This window comes from Rana temporaria, chromosome 3, assembly GCF_905171775.1.
Source record: "Rana temporaria chromosome 3, aRanTem1.1, whole genome shotgun sequence".
NCBI lineage: Eukaryota > Metazoa > Chordata > Amphibia > Anura > Ranidae > Rana > Rana temporaria.
Genome location: NC_053491.1, coordinates 81,370,159 through 81,393,916, shown reverse-complemented (window position 1 = coordinate 81,393,916; position 23,758 = coordinate 81,370,159). Strand labels below are relative to the sequence as shown.

At 41.5% G+C, this 23,758-nt stretch overlaps 1 protein-coding gene across 2 annotated transcripts in view; it reads left to right on the top strand.

Moving 5' to 3' along the window:
- MTMR10 (myotubularin related protein 10) overlaps positions 1-21,370 on the top strand; it is a 119,654-nt gene extending 98,284 nt beyond the window's left edge. For both annotated transcript variants that reach the window (XM_040342818.1, XM_040342819.1), the window contains exons 12-17: positions 3,914-3,984; positions 12,535-12,704; positions 14,415-14,585; positions 15,659-15,841; positions 16,868-16,930; positions 20,344-21,370. In XM_040342818.1, the coding sequence (XP_040198752.1) occupies positions 3,914-3,984; positions 12,535-12,704; positions 14,415-14,585; positions 15,659-15,841; positions 16,868-16,930; positions 20,344-20,943 (1,258 nt within the window). In that variant the 3' untranslated portion in view covers positions 20,944-21,370. The remainder of the gene's footprint in view (positions 1-3,913; positions 3,985-12,534; positions 12,705-14,414; positions 14,586-15,658; positions 15,842-16,867; positions 16,931-20,343) is intronic.
- Positions 21,371-23,758: the final 2,388 nt, after the last annotated feature.

The following is a 23,758-nucleotide window of genomic DNA, read 5'->3' as shown; positions in this document are numbered from 1 at the left end:
GCATGATTAAAAAAAAATGGGTCATTCTCTTCTTTGGTGCGATTTGGAGATGTTCATTCAAATGAATGGGGTGCCCAGATGCAATGAATGGTGTTGCACATAAAAACGGGCAGGGACACATATGAGCTGGTTCATTGCACAGATATGAACCCAGCCTGAAACTAAATATAATTTCTTTCTTGTTTATTAAGGGCTACTGGATTTCTATAACCTTCAGGTTATACTACTGCCTACAGGAGGATTGGACACTGCCATACAAAAAAATTGTAGGCCAGCATGCCTCAATTTTTTCTAGGGTTCTAAGAGGATGGATGTTGTTTTTTTTTTTTTTTTTTTTCCTATAAATATGCTGCGTTAAGACTAATGTATATATATATATATATATATTTTTTTTGTAGCGCCTTTTTTTTTTTTTTTTATGATATATATCCCCCCCCCCCCTGTAATCGATAAGCTTCCCTACATTACTGCTGAGGCTTCATCTCTTCGATTGTAGTTTTCTGGCTTTTGGAATATTGCTTCTGGGCCCACCTGTGCTGGATATTCAAGGATAGCTTAAAAGTGACTTTTTGGCACTGGGCTCCATGTAGAGCGCTTTCCAGGCCCAGAATCTTTGGCATGGTCTCAGTGCTTGCCCTGTCTGGGAAGACTCGCTTAGTTAATTGGCCATTTAGGCTGAGAATCGGGACCTGTCTCAATTATTTTGGATGCACTTATAATTCTGTTCTCACCAGTTGTGCCTCAAAATATGTTAATGCTGTGGGACTGAGTGCAAATGTCTGCTGGATGGAGTGCCCCACGCTCTTTCCCAGGGACAGTTCCATGCTATATTTAGTGCCCTACAACTCGCATTCTTCTGACCATTTTGAGGCTATTTGCAGGCACTTCTGATGATTCCGATGTCTGCAGCCCTGATTCATGTTAACTTCTGATCTTAGAGTCTGTTTCATCCTCAGAGTCCTCCCTGGCTCTTTTTGGTGTGGATGGGCTCCACTCTTGTTCCTTATTGTCATGCAAGATATTATGACCCAAGTTATCTAGTTGTGTGCTAACTCTGATCGCAAAGAAGCTCTCTTCCACATCCTCCTGCAGATTCAATACCTGGGTTGTTTGCGGCCATAGCAGCTTATGAGCCTTTGGGTACAGAGGCTCTGTCTGGTTCTGAGTCCTTCCAGTTCTCGAGCTTATCATGGCAGAGTTGTATTCTAATGCTTTTTACTCCCAAACTAAAGGAAGACCATTTTGGCATTGATGCAGTGCACATCACTTTAAAAATAGAAAATTGGACTTTTGCTTCTACCAGTTCTGTTTTTCAGTCTTGACCCATTTTTCCCCTTTTGCATTTGTTTTTCCAACTGTTTCTTTGTGGAGGTTTGAAACATCCGGACAAGTTGTTTGCTCCCTTCAGAAGTTTATTGGCTTTGTATCAATTTGAGGATTTTGGTACAGAAGGTCTATCCTAACTATGGATCCGGCAGCGTTCCACCTTAACTGGGCAATTTTACCTTTTTCTTGTAGAGAATGCATAAATTCATAATGACCTATCTGATGAGCAGTTGGAAGACCTTTCTAGGGCTTCCCCCCCCCCCCCCTCTCTGGTTGGCTCTACCCTTATCTTAGTCTGTTACACCCGGATCTGTGCCTTTCCTCCCCTGCAAATATTTCCTTGTTTTGCAGGCTTGAGCTGGAGGGCATTTCAGTAATGATCCTTGTACCAGACTGGCCCTGGCAGGTGTGGTATATTGACCTGGTAAGAGTCGGATGCTGCATGGGTTCTACCAGATTGTCAGGAGGATCATCTGTCCCAAGGTGGGATTTGCCATCCTGCGTTTCAGCTGGTAGCTTTATCAGGTTGGCTGTTGGAGCTCAGTGAATTCTAGCGAAGTCTACTTCCCACAAGGTTTGTCATCAGACATTGAAGGCATATTTAACTTGGTGTGAGTTTTGGGTCATCCACTGCATGATTACAGAATTCTTTATTTCCTTCATACAGTTGGGTGTTACCCTGCATCTGGCCCTCCATGTTTTTGTTCTTTCTATTGTTTGAGACTCTTGGCATCTCATATGATTATGACCTTTTTACAGGGTATCCTCTATATAGCTCCCCCCACCCGTTTTGCTGTGACTCCATGAGACCTAAATCTGGTGCTTCAGAAACAACTGGTTGAGCCCATTGGATACATCTCTACTCCCACCCACATGGTGGTGGTCCCTGTAGCTATAATTTCTGAAAGTCAAGTGTCTGGACTGGCAGCCCTCTCCTGCAAGGAATCCATTCTGGTTCTGCATAGGGACAAGGTGTTGAGGCTTCTTCACTTTGGTAGTTTCTGCCTTCGCCTCAGCCAGGAAATTGTTCTACTGTCCCAATGTCTGGCTCCAGTTCACCAAAAGCAAATTTCGCTCCAGCTGTGTGAGTTCTTCTTGGTCTTTTCTACATTGGGCAGCGGTTTTCCAAACTTGCAAGGCCCACCTGGTCTTCAATTTGCACATTTCGTTTCCCGAAATTTCTCCAGGTGGAAGTTCCAGCCTCATCTGATGCCAGCTTTCCAGTGTTAGTTCATTCAGGCGGCTCTGCTGCAGGCAGTACCTAGTTCTCTATTGTTTTACTGGGTTTGTCAGCACTTTGTTGTACTGTTCAGTTGGACTCCCTTTAGAGGTCTTGAAAGGTTAAAGCTGTCCTGTGTCACTCAATGGCTTAGAAAGAAAACAGGGAATGGAGGACACAGGTCCCACGCCTCTGTTTATTATTAGGCTCTCAGTACTGCTCCACTAAAAAACTGAAGCACGCCAATAATGAGAAGGGTTTCCTTGGTCTGGCTTACAATTATTTTATTTATTTTTTGGCTGCCAGTGTATCATTCTGATGTGTTTTTTTTCCAATTTGTCTATATATATATATATATATATATATATATATATATATATATATATATATATATATATATATATATATATATATATATATATATATATATATATATATATATATATATATATATATATAATATATTCTTAGTAGTTTTTAACTCACACGTTTTTCAGCCTCTAGAAAAAACATATTTTTTTTCAATTTCATCATTAAAATGGCTTTGCCTACACACGATAGTGAAAAAAAATGCTCTAGCAAAGCACGGTGACGTACAACACATACGACGGCACTATAAAGGGGAAGTTCCATGCGGATGACGCCACCCTTGGGGCTGATTTTGTGTTGGTAAACAACGATTCGCGCTTTTCTGTCTGTTACAGCATGACGAATGTGCTATCTCCATTACGAACGCTACTTTTACCTGAACGAGCGCTCTCGTCTCATAACTTGCTTATGAGCATACGCGGGTTTTTCACGTCGTTAAAGCCCATACACGATCATTTTTTTACCTTTTTTACAACCCGAAAAACGTTGTTAAAAAATAGAGCATGTTCGATTTTTTTTTTTTTTTTTTGTTTTTCAGAACCCGAAAAATGCTCTAAAGCCCACACACGATAATTTTAAATTACATTTTTAAAAAACTTTTTTTTTTTTTTACAAACCCGAAAAATGATCGTGTGTACGCGGCATTAGTGTTTTGAGAACTGCAGGTTTCATTCAATCAGCTGATCAGAGAAATATGGGGCTGTTCAGGTTAGAAATGGGTGGCTGTCTGTTTCAGATGACTTTTTTTTTTTTTTTTTTAAGGGGGAGCAATCGACTTGAGGGGTTTGGAAGCAAAAATATAAATAGAAAGTTACTAGTGCTCCAGTGAACAGTCTAAGGTTAAAAATCTATTCTTGTCTGTGGTACAATCCAGGACAACGACTGATCCTGAAGTTCCTACGATACAAGAAACAGACTAATACCAGACTGAAGATTTCATCTGCTTACTTGGCTGTACTTTAAATAAGCAACTGAGTTATTATTTGTTTATGCTTGCAGGGTGTTTCTGAAGCAGGCGGCGGAGCTGGTCTATGTCATGGATTCCAGGAGACTTTCTGTTGTCATTCAAGGTTACTTTTACTTTATACTATGCTTTTTTTACTTTTATTTTAGATTGTTTTATAGTAAAGGAGTCATAGTACTTCATACAGTAGAGCGTGCAAGTATATATTTGCCTAACCAGTTATGGACATGGGTCGTGCTAGATATGGTCATAAAAAAAAGTGCACAGGGTGTGTGTAGTAGGTCTGGCCTCTGCAATTTCTAGCTGTCAAAATGATAGCCAGGAGTTTCTATGTAAATACAGCAGCTATTGCAGCAACTGCTGTCGCAAAATGTACCTTCTGGCACAGTGTTTAAAAACACTATTCAGACATGGAGAGATGCAAAGTAACATCGCTACTCTTGTATTTACTATGTTTCATCTGCAGATCAAAAGGGTGAACTTCTATCTGCATATGATGTCAGTTTTCATTCTATTTAACCACTTGGTTTACCCTTACAAACCCTGATTAATGCCTCCTTCCCTCTCTACACATGGCTATTGTTTTTTTATTGATTCGTTGGTTCATAGGTGGTATACAGATGTGAGAAATTAAGTGATTAAAATGTTTTCTTCTAATTTCACAACCAAAGCCCCTTTTTCATTACACTTTAAAGATATTTCCATACCATGTAGTGGACACTGAGTGGCCCATACAGTGGAGGTAGGACACCAGGGATCCCCATTGCCCAGCAGTACCTATTGTTGTGGAGTGGTTTCTTGCTTGCTCAGTGAAAAAGAAAATCTATTTAATTCTGGCAAGTACGCAGGACTAGTTTGTTTTCTTATATATAGCTGTGTTTGGGGGAAATCGCCATGGCTGACCTAACCATCACAGATGCATTGGGAAAATTAAAATAGAAAAATTGGGAACTATCCGGTAAGTTGACAGACTCTAATTCTAACTGGTTGTATTTTCAAGTAATGGTTTAAAATGTGTCAATATTGATTGAAAGAGAAATATGTTTCTGCTTTGGGTTATCTAAACCACTTTACTTGGGTAGGAGTGACAATCCCATGTCCGTCCCCGTCAACTCTTCTCTACCTTCAACTCTCTACTTCATACTCCACTGCCTCCACCAATTCACTCACAGCCCACACAGCCCAGGAGATCGCCAACCACTTCAAACAGAAGATTGATACAATACGCGAGGAGATCTCTACTGTTCCGATACCCTCCACACATTACACTTCATGCCCACAGGTACGATCATTACTTCCTCCTTTCAAACCAACCTCTATAGATGAGGTTGCTAACTTGCTTGCCAACACCCATCTTACCACCTGCCCTTTGGATCCTGTTCCCTCACAAATGCTACGTTCACCCTCTGGCTCTATTCTACACTCTCTAACCCACATCTTCAATCTCTCCCTCTGTTCTGGCATCTTCCCCCAACTCTCTAAAACATGCACTTGTCAGCCCCATACTTAAAAAGCCCTCACTAGACCCATCCAATCTTAACAATCTACGCCCCATCTCCTTGCTCCCCTTTTTATCCGAACTCCTTGAACTTCTGGTCTGCAACTCTACTGAGCGACTACCTTGCTGATAATGGCCTTCTCGATCCCCTTCAGTCTGGATTTTGTTCTCAACGCTCCACAGAAACTGCTCTGCTAAAACTAACACACGATCTAAGAACGGCCAAAACCAATGGACACTATCTTGTACTCCTGGACCTCTCTGTTGCCTTTGATACGGTTGTCCATCTCCTCCTCCTCAAAAACTCCATGCCTTTGTGACTGTACTCTTCGCTGGTTCTTTTACTCCAATTGCACCTTTAGTGTTACTTACAATTCTACCTACTCCTCTCCTTCCTTTCTCTGTTGGGAGTCCCCCAAGGTTCTGTTTTTCGGACCTCTCATTTTCAATCTACACCTTCTCCCTGGGTCAGCCTCTCGTGGCTACCAATACCATCTCTATGCTGACGACACTCAAATCTTTCTCTACCCATCAGCTCACTCCTTCAGTCTCCTCACTTATTACTAATTTACTATCGGATATATCAGTCTGGATGTCGCACCATTTCCTCAATCATAATCTATCCAAAACTGAACTGATCATTTTTCCTCCCCCACGTGCCTCTTCCCCTGATCTCTCTGTCAAAATCGATGGCACAACTATAAGCCCATCCCCACATTCTAAGGTCCTAGGTGTAATCCTGGACTCTGAACCCTCCTTTAAGCCCCACGTCCAATCACTGTCCAAATCTTGCCGCCTCAACCTCCGCAACATCTCCAAAATATGCCCCTTTCTAACCAATGACACAACAAATCTCTTAATTCACTCCCTGGTCATCTCTTGCCTCGACTACTGCAACTCCCTCCTCATTGACTTACCTCTACGTAGTCTATCCCCCCTTAGATCCATCATGAATGCTGCTGCCAGACTCCACCTTGCCAATCCCTCCACTGGCTCCCGCTCACTCAACAAATTATATTCAAAGTACTAACTACTACTTACAAAACCATCCACAACTCTGCTCCCAGCTACATCACTGACTTGGTCTCTAAATACCAACTTAATTGTTCTCTTCATTTTTCTCAAGACTTCCTGCTCTCTAGCTCCCTCATCACATCCTCCCATGCTCGCCTCCAGCACTTTTTCCAGAGCCTCTCCAATCCTATGGAACTCCTTACCCAAATTTGTCCAATTATATCCAACTTTATTAGCTTTTAGACGATCCCTGAAAACCCTCCTCTTCAGAGAAGCCTACCCACACCTGACAACTATATTTTTTTATTTTCTGCATCTGATCATCCCCCCACCACTGTTGCCTTTTGTTCCACTTGACCCTTCCTTCTAGATTGTAAGCTATTATGAGCAGGGACCTCTGATCCCTCCTGTATTGTATTGTAACTGTACTGTTTGCCCCATGTTGTAAAGCGCTCTGCAAACTGTTGCTGCTGATATAAATCCTGTATAGAAATAGCAGCAATAAGAGTAGGTTATGTCAGCACAATTCTAGCACATTAACAAAATGTCACCGTAGAATCTACTAGTGGAATGGATATATGATGCTTTGTGTATGTCTGTAATGGCATTTTTCCTATGCTAAGATCACCTTTTGTGTAATGGAACATGCATGCATGACAGTGCGTGACTTGCGTAAGCACTGCAGGTGCCATTCTCTAAAATAGACAAGGACGGGGTGATATTTAAACCTAATACAGAGCTGATGCCACTTAGCAGCTGAACTTTGCGAAAACACTTGGGGCATGTGGAAACGCCCATTAGACTATGTCCCAAATTACCTTTCCTCTTTTTTTGATTTTGTACTAGTGAGGCTTTTGCAATACTTATAGATTCAGGTGTTTAAACTTATCAACATAAAACTGTAACATATGAATAGGGGAACAGGATTATATTAAGATTTAAGTAATGCACATTTACACTTGCAAAGTCCAAAGCAAGATAGAGGAAAGGGTAACCGCTCAGATGAAACCAAAGAGCCTTTTCACTGAATCCAAACCATGGGTGCCGGCAATGCAATAACAATGCAAAAATATAGAGGAAAACTTGGACAGCCGCACTCCAAAAAAATGTTTCTTTTATTAAAACTGGTCACAAAAATACATGCCACAGCAAAAAATAGAACAGGATCTGACGCGTTTAACACTGTAGCCCAGTGCTTAATCCTAGCTAGCGAGCTAGCAATGATTAAGCACTGGGCTACATTGTGAAACGCGTCAGCTTCTGTTCTATTTTTTGCTGTGGCATGTATTTTTTGTGACCAGTTTTAATAAAAGAAACATTTTTTTGGAGTGCCGCTGTCCAAGTTTTCCTCTCTATTTTTGCACATTTACACTTGTTGAATAATGGACAAAATGAAGTAATCCATCTGTAGATGACAAATTCAGTTTAAAAAATAACAAGTGTTAAAAGGCCATAGTGTAGGAACTTGACTGGAAGTAGAGAGGCTTGTGTACTAGGAAGATTATTGGTTGGTCAATCTATATGGTGCCAATGATCCACTCACAGCTTTGCAGCCCTCTTCGTATAGGGGAATCTTGGATTCTGGACAAAAAACAAACAAAACCGCAAAAAGGGGGTTTCAAGCTAGTTCATTACTTCAAACACTTTTATTACTAAAAAGTAGACTATATACTTGCAAAAATGTATATTTACAAGCATACATGATTCATAGGACTGGGACTCTTGGCATCTCCAAGGCCTGGATATACCCTCTTAATCAGTGCTCAATCCAGATAGATACATACATTTTTTAAAGGGCATTGCACTTTAAATCTGTGTCCTGCCCCAAAAAAATAAAAGCTGACAGCTACACATACTTTAGCTGCTGGCTTTTAATAGGACACTTGCCTGTCCTGGAGTCCAGCGATGTCGGTACACGCAGCTCATGTTTCCATCAGCTGTCGGGTGCTGCCGCCGCCATTGCGTGTAAGGGAACCCGGCAGTATAGCATTTCGGCTTCACGTCGGGAACCCTACTGCGCATGTGCGAGGTCCCGCTCCTCTCTCCTATTGGCCTCTAGGAGGAGGAGGGAGCCCTGTGGTGACATCACTGGCCGAGGCCCAGACACCCGGAAGTGGGAAAAGATGCCTGTCAGACGGGTAACCCACCCCCCCGAACAGATAAGCGGAAGTTCCACTTTTGGGTGAAACTCCGCTTTAATTGTCCTGTGCCTTATTGAATATGCCCATAAATGTTACCTTGGGAACACTACAGATAAAATGCATAAGATTCTTTTGAAAAGTTGCTTTACCAGTGAATATATGTCATCACTTCGAAGTTTGGTTTAACCATATTTATTGGAATAAGGAAAGGGAACTGTTTCAGATAAAGTAGAAAAGGGAAGTAATCATTGTTTGCTTCTATTTTTTTTTCTCATCTACAATGCCTTGAAAAAAGTATTCATACCTCTTGAAATATTGTATTTTGTCATGTTACAACCAAAATTTTTTATATATTTATTGGGATTTTATGTGATAGACCAACACAGAGTGGCACATAATTTTTATAAATACTGTATGTGAAAAGCGTGGCGTGCATTTGTATTCAGCCCGCCGAGTCAATACTTTTTTTGCTGCAATTACAGCTGCAAGTCTTTTTTGGTATGTCTCCACCAGCTTTGCACATCTAGAGGGTGACATTTTTGCCCATTCTTCTTTGCAAAATAGCTCAAGCTCTGTCAGATTGGATGGAGAGCGTCTGTGAACAGCAATTTTTAAGTCTTGCCACAGATTCTTAATTGGATTTAGGTCTGGCCATTGACTGGGCCATTCTAGCACATTAATATGGTTTGATCTAAACCATTCCATTGTAGCTCTGGCTGTATGTTTTGGGTCGTTGTCCTGCTGGAAGGGGTACCTCCATCCCATTCTCAAGTCTTTTGCAGACTAATGCCCTGTACACACGATTGGAATTTCCGATGGGATAAAATCCGAAGGAATTTTCCGTCGGCATACCGTTGAAGCTGTCTTGACACTGCCGGACCAAATTCCGACCATCCAAAACACGTGACGAGCCAAGAAAAATTCCACACAGACTAACGGAATTTCCGATAAGGATTTTTTTTCCATCTGGAAAAAAATAAAACATGTTCTATTTCTAAACTCTGACGGAAAAAAGTCGAAATATCCGATGAAAAAATTCTGTCTATCTTTTTTCATCAGAAATTCCGATCGTGTGTACAAGGCATAACAGGTTTTCTTCTAAGATTGCCCTGTATTTGGCTTCATCCATCTTCCCATCAACTCTGACCAGCTTTCCTTTTCCTGCTGAAGAAAAGCATCCCCACAACATGATGATGCCACCACCATGTTTCACGGTGGGGATGGTGTGTTCAGGGTGATGTGCTGTGTTAGTTTTTTGCCACACAGAGTTTTGCCCTTAGGCCAAGAAGTTCAATTTTTTGTCTCCTCCTAACCAGAGCACCTAATTTCACGTTTGCCGTGTCCCCTACATGGCTTCTCGCAAACTACAAACGGTACTTCTTATTGCTTTCTTTCAACAATGGCTTTCTTCTGGCCACTTTTCCATAAAGGCCAGATTTGTGGAGTGCACAACTAATAGTTGTCCTGTGGACAGATTCTCCCACCTGAGCTGTGGATCTCTGCAGCTCCTCCAGAGTTACCAAAGGCCTCTTGGCTGCTTCTCTGATTAATGGTCTCCTTGCCTGGCCTGTCAGTTTAGGTGGACGGTCATGTCTTGATAGGTTTGCAGTTGTCACACTCTTTCCATTTTCGGATGATAGATTGAACAGTGCTCCATAAGATATTCAAAGCTTATAACCTTTTTATAACCTAACCCTGCTTTAAACTTCTCCACAACTTTTTTCCTGACCTGCCGGTGTGTTCCATGACCTTCATGATGCTATTTGTTTACCAAGGTTCTCTAACAAATCTCTGAGGGCTTCACAGAACAGCCATATTTATACTGAGATTAAATTACACACAGGTGGACTCTATTTACTAATAAAGGAACTTCTGAAGGCAATTGGTTCCACTAGATTTTAGTTGGGGGTATTTGAGCAAAGGGGGCTGAATACAAATGCACGCCACACTTTTTTCAGATATTTTTTTTTTTTTTTTTTTTAATGGAAAACCATTTATCATTTTCCTTTCACTTCACAATTATATGTCACTTTGTGTTGGTCTATCACATAAAGTCCCAATAAAATACATTTAAGTTTTTGGTTGTAACATGACATAATGTGGAAAATTTTGAGGGGTGTGAATACTTTTTCATGGCACTGTAAGTCCATTTAAAAGATGTCCTGTAAACTGAAGATGATAGCATGAAGACAGACATCTGATGTGTAAAAGTCTGAGGTTTGTCCCAGGGAAACAGTGGCTAGTGTTTGCTATGGGTGGAATTCAGCGTTGTATGTAGGATACACAGGGATTTCCCTCTCTAGCACAGCAATATACAATGTATGACTCATTCCGCTTCTTGCCAAGTCAACTGATCGGCAAGACTCGCACAGCAGTTGAGTCAGAAAATTGCTATTTTGGAGAAACTGTTTTGCATCCCCAGCCAAATAGTTGCATACCGGCTCCTTTCCAAGCCTCTCTTACTGTAGATCTGCCCTTTCCCCTGAAATATGATTAGATCGTGTTGTGTAAAAGATCAAACACAGCCTGAGTGTTTACATTTTAATGCTTTATTTTTTTGAAATGTATGTGTTTCCTTATTGTCTAACGATACAACTTGGCATTTATTTGCCTATTTTTCCAAAGGTAAAGAACAGCTGTAAACACCTTTACCCTTTTCTTTTATGAGTTCCTTTTTAGAGTCAGATTTTTTTCTTATCTACCTTGTGATAGGGAAGTAAATGCAAAGCTCTATAGGTAAAAATCATCTCTAAACACTTGTAACTTTTTTATTTCATTTTTGCATTCTCTTAAGAGTTAGGTTTTTTTAAGTGAGTACCTACAGTTACTTAAAACTATCTTTGCATTGACTTATTATGTTAGTCGGATACTAACTATACCTAAACCACCCCATTCTAAGCCTATTTTAACTACCCTGTAGAGACAAGGGGCCAAATCCTCAAAAGGGATACGCAGGTGGAACTGCTGTTCAGCCTGCGTATCCCTGTGCCCATCTTTGGAACTGATCCTCAGAATCAGTTTTCCAAAGATAGGCAGAAGATCCGACATCTGTAAGACACTTACACGGTCAGATCTTAGGATGCAGTACCGCATCCGCCGCTGGGGGCATTTCTCATTGAAATGCCGCTTTGCGTATGCAAATGAGGACTTACGGAGATCCACAAAGCTTTTCAGCTTTGTGTTTTCTGCGTAAGTTTACGTTTGCATACGTAAAATTAGTTCTGCTTTTACCAAGTGTAAACTAGTAACACCTTTTTTTCGATCGCCGCGTTTTTTTTAAAATTTTACATTTTTTTTTTCCGGCGCGTAACTTTTTTTTTACCCGACGCAACTTTATTGTCCCGTCGCAATCCACAAAGCCAGACGTAACGTAATTTCGCGCGCTGTCCGTCGGGAAAATTACGTCACGAGCATGCGCAGTACGGCCGGCGCGGGAGCGCGCCTCATTTAAATTGTCATCGCCCCCTGCAGAAGAGAACCGCCTTGCGCCGGAGACATTTAAGTTACACGGCCTGAAATTTCTAGGTAAGTGCTTTGTGGATCGGGCACTTAGGTAGAAATTTTAAGTCAGGTTAGGCAGGATTTTTGAGGATTTGGCCCAAGATGTGTATCCTTCCCTTTTTTGAGAGCCCTCTGGTTTGGTCACATGATCAGCTCCCAGCGCTAGAGTTGGTGTACTTTGGCTGCCCGATAGTAAAACTATGGGTGATGTCATTGCCGAGGCTCGGCGGTCTCCTCTTCACTAAAGCTGGATGCTGTAGAGTTGTCAGAATAGGTAAATATAGACATCTTTCCTTCACTGGGTTGTTAGAATTGGCTTAAAATGGGGCTGGGGGCAGGTATTTGACTAGAATTCTACTTTAAATCATTTAATGTAATTCCCCTTTAAATTTGTAAAGCTAAAATGTCCTACACTGTGCCAAACAGAGCAATATGAACATGTTTCCCAGGCACACCTTAACAATGACTTATGAAGTGATGGGATGTTTTTTGTGTGTTTCAGAAGAGGAAGGTCGGGACCTCAGTTGCCTGGTGGCCTCTCTTGTCCAGCTGATGTCAGATCCGTATTTCCGGACCGTTGTTGGATTTCAGAGTCTCATACAGAAAGAGTGGGTCATGGCTGGCTATCCATTTCTTGATAGGTGCAACCACTTGAAAAAATCTGCCAAAGAGGTACAGTACATTATATGAAGTGTTTTGACTTCATAGCGGGCAGGTATTTAAGTGTTTGGTTTGGCTCTGTCTATTACAATGGGCAAGATGTATACAAGATATACCTACACATTATATATATATATATATATATATATATATATATATATATATATATATATATATATATATATATATATATATACATACATGCACATAAAACAATAATATATAAGATATACCTACACATAGGTCACCATAAGACGCAAGTATGGAACATCTATATAGACGGCCAATTTTGCGGCAATGGTGAGGCATATTGGTGTTATCACGCGTGTCAGCGGGTCCAATGTGCAAGAGCTGAGGTGCCTATATCCACAAATGCACATAGGTACGCACATACAGCCAGAACAGTATGCGCAAACACATTCTTATGCAAATGTTATAAAGCTGTATGTAGTTGGCTCATCATTTTTTACTTACCCCCCCCCCCCCTTCCCAACAGGAAAATGTATAACCTCAAAGGAAGAGGGGAAAAAGCACAAGGGAAAGGGGGAACAAGGAGCATGAAGAAGTGAGAGAAGGGGCCTTGAACCTGAAAATGATGCAAATATAACCATTAAAAATCATTATTTTTTAGGAAAAAAATCATAATACCTATATACATGATTGACCAATAAGAGAAAAGAATTAAAATGAAGGAATAGTTATTATATGACTATTAATTTGAATCTCCTCATTTAAGGCCATGAGGTGTCATGGTATTTTGATTATAGATCCAAAAGGTCTCTTGTCTGCACAGACATTGGAACCTCTCTGCTGGTGCGAATTTCTCTGGTATGGATTCAATGATTCACACCTGAAGGCAATGGCATTTTCTGATGGTGTACAGCAAAATGACGAGAAATACTATATTATGGATTGCCAGCCTGGACAGCTTGTCGTTGCTCCCCAAACCTGGCACGTAGGGCCCCATTAGTTCTGCCAACATATAGCAGCCCACACGGACAGATATACAGTAAACGACAAATGCTATGCAGATTGTCCACATTTGAATTATTTAGCACTAGAGGTGCACTGAATGGAAATGTTTTCTTTTTATTATATTAGGCTTTTTTAATTAATATCATGAATTGAAATTTAATATGAATTTAGCATTGACCATTATCAAGACATTTAGCGAGAGAAAAGCTCAAGAAAAATGTACCTTCAAACTTTATGTACATCTTCACACTGGTCTATTGCGCTTCCGTTGTGTTAAAGATCTAGCTTGCTACTGACAAAAACAAAATGTATGTAACCATGTATTTTTTGCCATATTATTCAATAAACATCCTTTTTTGAGAAAAAAAAAAAGATCTAGCTTGCTGCAGTTTTGGTCAGTTAAAAAAAAAAATGCACCTCCCAGTTGAAATACATTGAAAATGCAGCAAGAATGCATCAATAACGTACCTGTGTTAGGTTTTTGATGCGATCCAAGCCATGTTCCTGCTTTGACTGGTTGAAGGGAGTCTCGAACTGTAAACTCTGCTTCATTGCATGTTCATGGTGGAAGTGACTTGTTGAAGAACGTCTAGACAACGTGTATACATAAAACTATTGGGTTTATGATTGGGGAGGGGGATCAGATCATGTAGAGTAAGCGGGGTAGCAGAGAATATTACACTGAATTGTTGGATGCAAAACGGATCAATGTGGTGATTGTCAAACATCTGTGTTTTTTTTCTTCAGTGTCCCCTGTTTGTGCTGTTCCTGGACTGTGTTTGGCAGCTGCAAGAGCAATACCCAGCAGCTTTCCAGTTTACAGAGACCTATCTAACTGTGTTGCATGACAGCACATGCATCTCACTCTTTGGAACATTTCTTTTCAACTGTCCCCACCAGCGTGTTCAGCAAAGTACAGTGAGTACATTTCCATTCAATTGTTTGTTCTGGTACAAAGCATTTCTATAGAATGATTTAGGCTTGCCTTTACCTGTGACCTCTGAAGTGGATTGAACCTGCACCGAGGAACATGTACGCTGCCTCCTGCCAATCCTCCTCTACAAATGCTACTTGTCTAGCTTCTTATCCAGTGATGTCAGTATTTTTGTTACTGACCAGGACAAGTATGTATAGCAATAGTTCTGACTTCTCTATGGAGTCACCTGATGCATGCTTGTTCAACATCAGTGACTTAAAGCGGTATTAAAACCAAAAGCAGACTTTACTTTTTACAATATCTGTAAAGTCCTTGACTACAATCTGGTAGGTTCGTCCCTCTGTCCTGCCACTTCTGCCCCTCCCCCCAAAGTTCCCTGCACCTTTTTAAAGCCGCAGGAAAACCATACGGTGCCTTTGCATCCAGCGATTTCCTGCTCCCGCAAATGTAATTAAGAATGAATGGCAGCCCTGTGTGTCTGTTAAGAGCAGTGCATTCTGGGTGCAGGAACAAGTGCGATACCTGCAACCACCCACACAAGTGTGAACCAGGCCCTAGTGTATCTAAACCTGCTAGTATATCCAACACTACCCTCCATGCCCAGACTGACAATGCTTCTGACCAAAGCAGTCTCTGTTGCTCCTTTATCCACAGTGTACAGAAAATACAGAAAGTGTGTTATTGGCCAGCTGAAAACCTAAGAAAAAAAGAAAACGAATGCCGCCACCACATCTAATGATTGGTGATCTACTGTGTATTACATTTTTTGGGGGGTTTAATACTGCTTTAAGTATTAGACATGTAGCCATGTACCCAGCACATTCATTAGGAGGTCAATAATGGCAGCTTACATATATCTCTCTCTCTGAAGTTTAGATACATGAGTGTAGCTGTAGTTTTGTCATAAAGCACACAGTGAACTCCCCACATACAAAGATATCCATCACTGCTGCATAGGTTTTCATCTTACAGTTATACAATATGAACCTAGCATGCTTTGGTTGTCACAGCTTTTCTCTGCATTTAATTTTTTTCTGCACAATTTATTTTCCAGGAGTTTGCTATAGGGAAAAATATTCAACTGGGAGATGAAAAAGGCTTGAAATTCCCCTCCGTGTGGAACTGGTCTCTGCAGTTTTCAGCAAAGGATCGCACTCTGTTCAATAACCCTTTATACATTGGAAAGAGCGTGCCCAACGTTCAGAATGAAAATCCTAAGTTTTTTAAAAGGACAAAGGTAAACTGGCCACACGAAATGAATGTAACATCATGTATTGTTTACAGTGTAACAACAAAAAAGGATGTTGTGGTTTTTTTATTTTTTTAAATTTTAAGGGGCTTTCCACTTAAGTGGAAAGAACCTTTTAAGTGGGAAGTAATACAGTGAAACCTTGGTTTGCGAGCATAATTCATTCCAGAAACATGCTTGTAATCCAAAGCACTTGTATATCAAAGCATTTTTTTTACAGGGTATAAAAGAGAAGAGAGGCACCTCTAAGTGTAGCAATAAGTTGGTAAATGTTGTACCTTCATTAAATGTAACCAAATTGCTACACTTAGAGCCTCCTCTCTTCTTTTTTATACTCAGTTGTGAGATAGGGATGTCCCGATACCGATACTAGTATCAGTATCGGGACCGATACCGAGCATTTCCCTGAGTACTTGTACTCTGGGAAATGCTCCCGATGCTTCACCCGACACCTGGGCAGGCAGGGGAGTTGCAAGTATTCTCTCCCCCCTGCTCAGTGTTGTCTCCCCCCCCCCCCCTGCTGGATGATTCCAGACAAAGGGAAGTGGGTGGGGGGAGAAGAGGTTCAGGGGCTCACAGAGAATGTTTCAGGGAGGCAAAAAAAAATCACAGTAAGCATACTAGCTCATTATGGCTTTTGCCTTGCAGGTGTAAAAAAAAAAAAAATGTATATGTGGGTTTACAACTGCTTTAAGGAGTGGCTCCCTGTGGCCACAGCAGTACACAAAGATTCTTAGTATGGAAATATAGAATGTACTTTCGTCCACTTATTGGCTTGATGTAATCTTAAATATAAAAAAAAAAAAAGCTGGTAAATTATCTAGATCTTAAAAGGGTAGTGTACTCCTATTAAGGCAAAGCACATTTACTTGGAATGCTCATATGTGGCTATAGCAGCTGATCACATATATATTTTCATTGTCCCTTTGCTATTATCTAACTCTAGTATCACTTCTAACTTAATCAAAATGCATATTACAAAGCTTTAACAAACTGTATTTTTCTTTTGTGTAGCACTGGGCATCTCAGACGACACGAAGTGTTCCAGAACAGTCCCATGGGAGTGTCAAACCAAATGTAAGTCTTGTACTATTTGTACCTTCATTTAGGGTGGCCATGCAAAGCCTAATTTATGCATCGCCTGTGACCCTATAGAGAATCCCCAGGGAGGGATAACCAGCAATTCCGATTGTCACACAAAGGAGCACCAGTCTTTCTTCCTTTCCTCCTTTTCCATTGAGGGACATAAAAGGGGTTATTTACCAAAGGAAAATCCACTTTGCACTGCAAGTGCACTTAGACGTGCAGTCGCTGTAAATCTGAGGGGGACATGCAAGGGGAAAAAAAACAGCATTTTTGCTTGCACGTGATTGGATGATAAAATCAGCAGACCTTCGTCTAATTTCAGAGCTTCCCCTCAGATCTACAGCAACTGCACTTGCAAGTGCACTTGTAGTGCAAAGTGGATTTCCCTTTAGTAAATCAATCCCTTGGCTTATACTGACACTTTTTTTTTTTTTTTTTTTGCCAAGCACTAGATTGTGTCTGGCTTGGTGGCGCATAAATCTGGCTTTGGAGTTGAAAATTCTTCCTTTCCATTTTTTGGAGGATCCTCTTGATGTATTGAGATATGTCAGACTGGAGGGTGTCCTGGGCATCGGTACTTGGTTGTCATTGGAGGCTCTTCTCAATTTAATATCCTGGAGCTTTGGATGATCAGACTCTTGGTGTGTGTGTGTGTGTGTGTGTGTGTGTGTGTGTGTGTGTGTGTGCAGCATTGCACTATCCTACTGGAGGGTCATCCAGTCTGGATTCAGTCAAACAATGCCATGGCAATGACATGCATCAGTCATTAAAAAATAATCGGCAGTCTCACAATAGCAATTAGCGGACCTCCAGCTGTTGCAAAACTACAAGTCCCATCATGCCTCTGCCTCTGGGTGTCATGCTTGTGGCTGTCAGTCTTGCTATGCCTCATGGGACTTGTAGTTCTGCAACAGCTGAACGATTTACTGAGGCAGGGATCATTGTGGACTGGATAGCATGGAAGTGAAACACTTCCTTATAGTCCAATGGGGGAGATTGGAGCTCTGGTACCGTTTTGTTAAAATGGGTAGTTTTGTTAAAATAGTCCATCGGCCATTGATTCATTTTTTTTTCTTGGATGGAATCCCTAGGGGTGCAACAGTAAGGTCCTTTTAGGTGGCTATGTGACTGCAGGAAGTTCCTGGTTCTGTGTTTTTTGTCTCGGGCCTGTTGGCATTTGTTTACTGTGTTGCCTAACCCTCAGCTAGACTTTCTAAGTTCCTCAATGGATAAGAAAGAAAATGGGTTATTTGTACTCGCCTTACATTTTTATTGGAGTCCATTGAACACCAATCACACCCCTCCAAGTTTACTATCATGATCTTGGTATTGCTTGCTAGAAAACTGAGATGTGCTGGCTGTAGGAGGCGTTATCCTTGGTTGGCCTACAGTTTTTTTTTTTGGTTTTGTTTTTTTGTTTTTTTTTGTCTTCAAGTATTCAATCCACCCATAGTCTGCAATATAATCTGACGTTTTAAGACTGCCTGTATCCCTTAATACATTCCAAGAAAATTATTTTACAATGACTACAAAAATCCTATTTTTGCTTTCGTTGTCAAAAAGAAAGGGAAGTGGTGACTGGGTATGTTGTACTTTACCTGTTAGAACGTTTTTTTTATGTAACAACATGTTGTACTTGCCTGCTCTGTGCAATGGTTTTGCACATAGCCTCAATTCTCCTTTTTTAGGGACCCCTAGTGGTGCTCCTGGCTTCTCCCCCATGCCACGTGTCACTGCTTGTACATGTTCACTCCCAAGCCAACCCTGTGGGTCCATTGACACACAGAGCATGGCTCGGCCCCAACACACACTCTTCTCACTTGGTGTGATTGACAGCAGCAATGGCTACTGCCTCTCTATCCAATGAGGAGTAAGGGAGCTGAGAGCCTCTGTTCTAGTACACATCGCTGGATTGAGATTGGGCTCCGGTAAGTATTTTTAGTGGTGGCTGGGGGGGGGGGGGGGGTGTATCGCTGCATGCAGGTTTTTAACCTTAATTCGTAGGATTCATAGGATGCATTAAAGTAAAAAACCTTGTAGTGCAAGGTTGGGAAATGCCTTGCTGTTGGTTGACTTCGAATGACTTGTGTCTTTTTTTCAACTCGACTGTGTAACCCATTGGTTCTGGAGAGACATTTGGGCTTTTTTTGCTCACTCTTGGAATCTTTATGGTCTCTTTAGGATTAGCCTGCCTCATGTTACCAGTCTTCCCAAAAACTACCTTTTGGCCCCTAAATTATCTATCTATTTTTTTTATCCTTTTTCTACAATAACTGCACAGTCTCTTGGCTAAAAACATAAATGGTAAAGATCTGCAACCTTTTTATACAGGGAAAGTCCAGATGTTTACTTATCTCTGTCTTTGGGGACAGTGTAGGGTATACACTCATCACACACACAGGAAAGAGGAATAAAGTGTAATTACTTACCTTATTTTTCTCTTTAGCCATAACTTCCTCTCCAAGGCGCTCCTGGCTGTGGCCATGCTCCTTCCTTCTCCAAATACAATGCAGGGTTAATACCCCTGCATTGTATGTGATTATGCTGAAGGACCACCCACAGCCTGGAGCACCAGAGGGAGAAGCAGACTGCACCAGAGCAGGGGTTTGGTTAGGAATTCAGCCTTTTCATCTTCCAGAGCTGGGCTTTGGAAAGAATAAAAGTGGGGCCAAAGCTCTTTTTGACCCTACTTCCCCTGTGGGCCACAGGTGTGCACTTAGTTCTGCACTTCTGTGACGGGCATTCAGCTGACAGCAGGCCATCACTCAGCTGCTCCAAACTTTACTGTCAAGATCCACCCAGATTCCTAAGCAGCAGCTGGCTTTGCCTCTCAGTGTGCTGCTGAGAGTCTGATCATTGAGCCAGCCACTCCCACCCCCTGCACAGCCCAGCACTCCAGTGAGAGCTGGAGGGGCAGAGTAGAGAGCTGATGACTGACGGTCACCGGCTCTCTGCTCACTGAAGATCGAAAACTTGGTGATCACCAGTCTTGGATCACTCGGTTCTCGGTCTTTGAGGTAGCGGGGGGACAGATGTTACATCTATATAGGTGTTTTTTTTAAATCCCACACTTCGCTTTAGGAAACATTCTAAGTAATTACAACCCTATACATGAATATTTAAAGGCTCTCGATAAGTCATTGTTGTGCTGTGGCTCTGATGCCTTACTGTATATGTCTTCTATACCCCCTATAGAAGTAAGCTTGTGATGAGCCTTCCCCTGTAGCACATACTTGCCATTTACTTCTTCTGCTCTGAATTCCTTTCCATCTTCTGCTAATCAGTAATATATTGTATTCTGATGTCAAGTCTGCTTGTAAATTTTGCTGTGTGGAGAACAGGCCCATCTATGAAGAAGCATCTCCAAATGTATTGTCTAATATTTTTGTTCTATTTCCTCTCAGAAAAACTACAGTTCTACGTTACGGGGAATGCCAGCTTCCCTGAAGAACGGTTTTCCCCAGCCAGAGATCATGCCACGTAGGAACTCTTTGATACTGAGGTTGAAGCCTGAACTTGTTCACCATGTGCCAGAAATCCAGAACAATGGACTAGAACAATACATTAGAGACTGGTTTTCCAAGCCAGTAGACCTGCATGGAGTCTTGTTACCAAAGTTAAATGGACCAGACCTAAAACTGTGGAAGCTCTGCTACCTTCGATGGGTTCCTGAGGCTCAAATTAACCATGGTGGCTTCATCACTGCTTTCCATAAAATTTCCCTACTGGCAGATGAGATTGAAATGCTGCAGACAAGCCTCCGTCAGTACCGATCGTACCCACTGTCTCAGGCCACTTCCCCAGAAAATGAACAAAGCCGAATGTTTTTCCGGTCCGATGACTTGCACAGTAGCTATGAAAGTTTGGACTTCCTCTCTTCTTCCTTCCCTTTCTCTCCAGTCGGGAACTTGTGCCGCCGCAGTATACTGGGGACTCCCTTAAGCAAGTTTTTAAATGGTGCCAAAATTTGGCTTTCCACAGAAACACTTGCCAATGAGGACTGAGGAACATTTCACTGGTAGCTTAGGTAACCAAGTGCTGCATTTTCCCTTTAGCCAGACACTGATTTTTTTTTTATTACATTTTTTGCACATATGCTAAAAAAGGAGAATTTTACGCACAATGTTGCAGGAAAAGCAGTCACAGGTGCAGTCCTTCATAACTGGATATGCTTTTTCTTTTTTACATAATCAGATTTGATGCAGACAGTGATGTGATATTATAGAAGGTATGGGGGTGTTGACCGTGGCCCTTTTTTTTTTTTTTTATGTAAAGTGTATTTACCCCTTTTCAGATGCTATAAGGCAGGACATGAAATTATCAGCTCTGTACAATTTTCTCTCTTGTGGCCATATATCTGCAAAATAATAAACACCAGCCTACGCATCAGCCTAGTACATTATCTCAGGGGTAATTAAATTGTAAAAAAAAGTACAAACTAAGGTATACAAGTCAAGCCACCGTCTCGTGGCACAGTGGATACTAGGACCCGGAGTAGTCAAACGCCAAGAAGAGGGTTGACTCTGATGAGGGTTTACTCTCAAACGCTTAAGCAAGTTCTGGATCCCGGACGGTGTCTTCTTGACATTGGACTGCTCTGGGTCCCACTATCAACTCTGCCATTAGATGGTGGCTTGACATGTTGTATACCTTCATTGTTTGTGAATATGTTTATGTTTTTTTATAATTAAGCTACTTCTGGGTAATACACTAGGCTGGTGTGCCCTCTGTTTGTTGTTTTACAGCTGTTAGTTGGACCACCCCAGTCATTAGAGGGCAGCAAGGCCTGGCAGATCCCCTAATGCTGTTTCATAAGAAGGCATGTGTTGATCTTAGTCCGCCACACTTGTGTGCGGGAGCTGTTACATCATTTCAGTCTATATATCTGCATAGGCTTTGGAAGTGTCTTTAATGTCCTAAATAGAATATTCAAGTGTTGCACCTTGACATTAGGGGGGGGGAATGCAGTCAAGGCTTTGTACAATCTACAGAACAACTGTGTAGACCTAGCTTTCTTGGCAAATCTTCATGGCAAAGTATTTGCTCAAGAGCCCTTATCTGTATAATAATAAAAAAAAATCTGCAGTACATGTTTAACATCTACTCCAAAATGCTAGCTGGCTGGCTGTCTCCGAATGTAATACGCTGAGTCATTTACTCTTGATCTGCATACTTATTCTAAAGCTGGCCATAGACAGAATCTCGGATGGTTCAACAGGAACCCCGACTGAGATCCAAACCATGTATGGGCACGCTGAATGTACCAAAGTTGATCAATTTAGACACAACCAGCCTGCCGGATTTTGCATGCAATTATTGCCAGCGGCTGTTATAGCAGTTAGCAATATTCACTGTGTTCTCTTGGCAGAGGATGGCTTCCCCCTCCCGGGGAAACACAATGGCTCCGCACGAGTGATTCCCCTGTCAGCACTGTCTGTGTTAATGAGGGGAATGAAGAAAGAAAACCACTCAATGGTTGGCCTAAGTCGGTGACTCAAAGTACTAAAGCTGTTCAGCATGACAACCAGGCAACTGGCATTTCAGTAGGAGGTTAAAATGTCAGCCCCCCTTATTCCTCTCCATATTTGTTTTAGGGGACAGTACCGATTTTATGAGCAATAATGGCAAAATGGACTATAAAATGTATTTGTCGCCCTTCTGCATTTAAATCTAGCAATTTGTAGGCCGATCCAGTATTGAGAGAACACATTTGCTGCTAGGAAGGCTGTGGGAGGTTTTCTGATGAAATGAATTCCTAAAAGAACCAAAACAGGATTCCATGTGAGGATGGCTACCTCCGTCTACCTGGTGTCATACCTGCCCTGTGCCATCCAGTGCAGGCAGGTCCTTGGCCTTTACTTGCCTTTCATGGATGAAATGATAGAAAAGGGAACTTTTATATAAATCAGGACTTTCTATATATGAAACTTGAACAAAAAGAATATTGGTCCTTGCAACCAATTGGATTTTAGTTGACATTTTCTAGTGTAGATTAGAAATGAAATGCTAGAGTTTGTTTGCATTGGGTGATACCTGTGTGTTTTTCCTTGCACTCGGTTTCGTGAATGTTTGTTCATATGGAGGTCTTCACTTCACGCTTGTAGCTGACTTTTTACGTGTAATGCACAGAAGTCGCGCTTGCTTGGTGAAAAGTCGAAATGTGATGAAATGTTTTCAAATTGACCTTTGTCCTCCCTGTGGCCTGGAAGGCATTGTACACAATCCCCGGCTGCCACGGTTATATACTGTAGAACCCACAATTATTAACATCAGTTGGTTAACTACACCTGGAATATAGTCGCCAAATCCACCATAATGAGATTTCTGTGCAGTGTGTTTACCATGTTACCTATACTTTTGTAGGATTGTTATTATGTTGTAGCATTGAAGTTATCCTGTTACTTCAGTGTAAGATCTGACCCCAGTGATATGGTAACTGAGGAGTTCTCCGCGTCTCTCAGATCAGTGGTTCTCAATCCTGGCATCAGGTACCCCCAACAGGCCATGTTTTGGGAATTTCTCTTTGATAAAATAGCTGGCCAAAATACCAAGCCATTGACTCCGATTTAAGACACCTGTGCAAGATGAAGAGAAACATGATGATGAAGAGGAAAACCTGTAAACATGGCCTGTTGGGGGTACTTAAGCACAGGGTTGAGAACCACTGTCTCTAAAGAATTATGTTATCCAATGAAGGCCTTCTCTGAAATATGGCTACAAATGCGACTTTTACCTTGGGGTGGATCTGCTGTTTTTGGCAAGCTTGCCAAAGGAATGTTCCAGCATCATGTACATCCGAAAATGATCTGAATTGTTTAT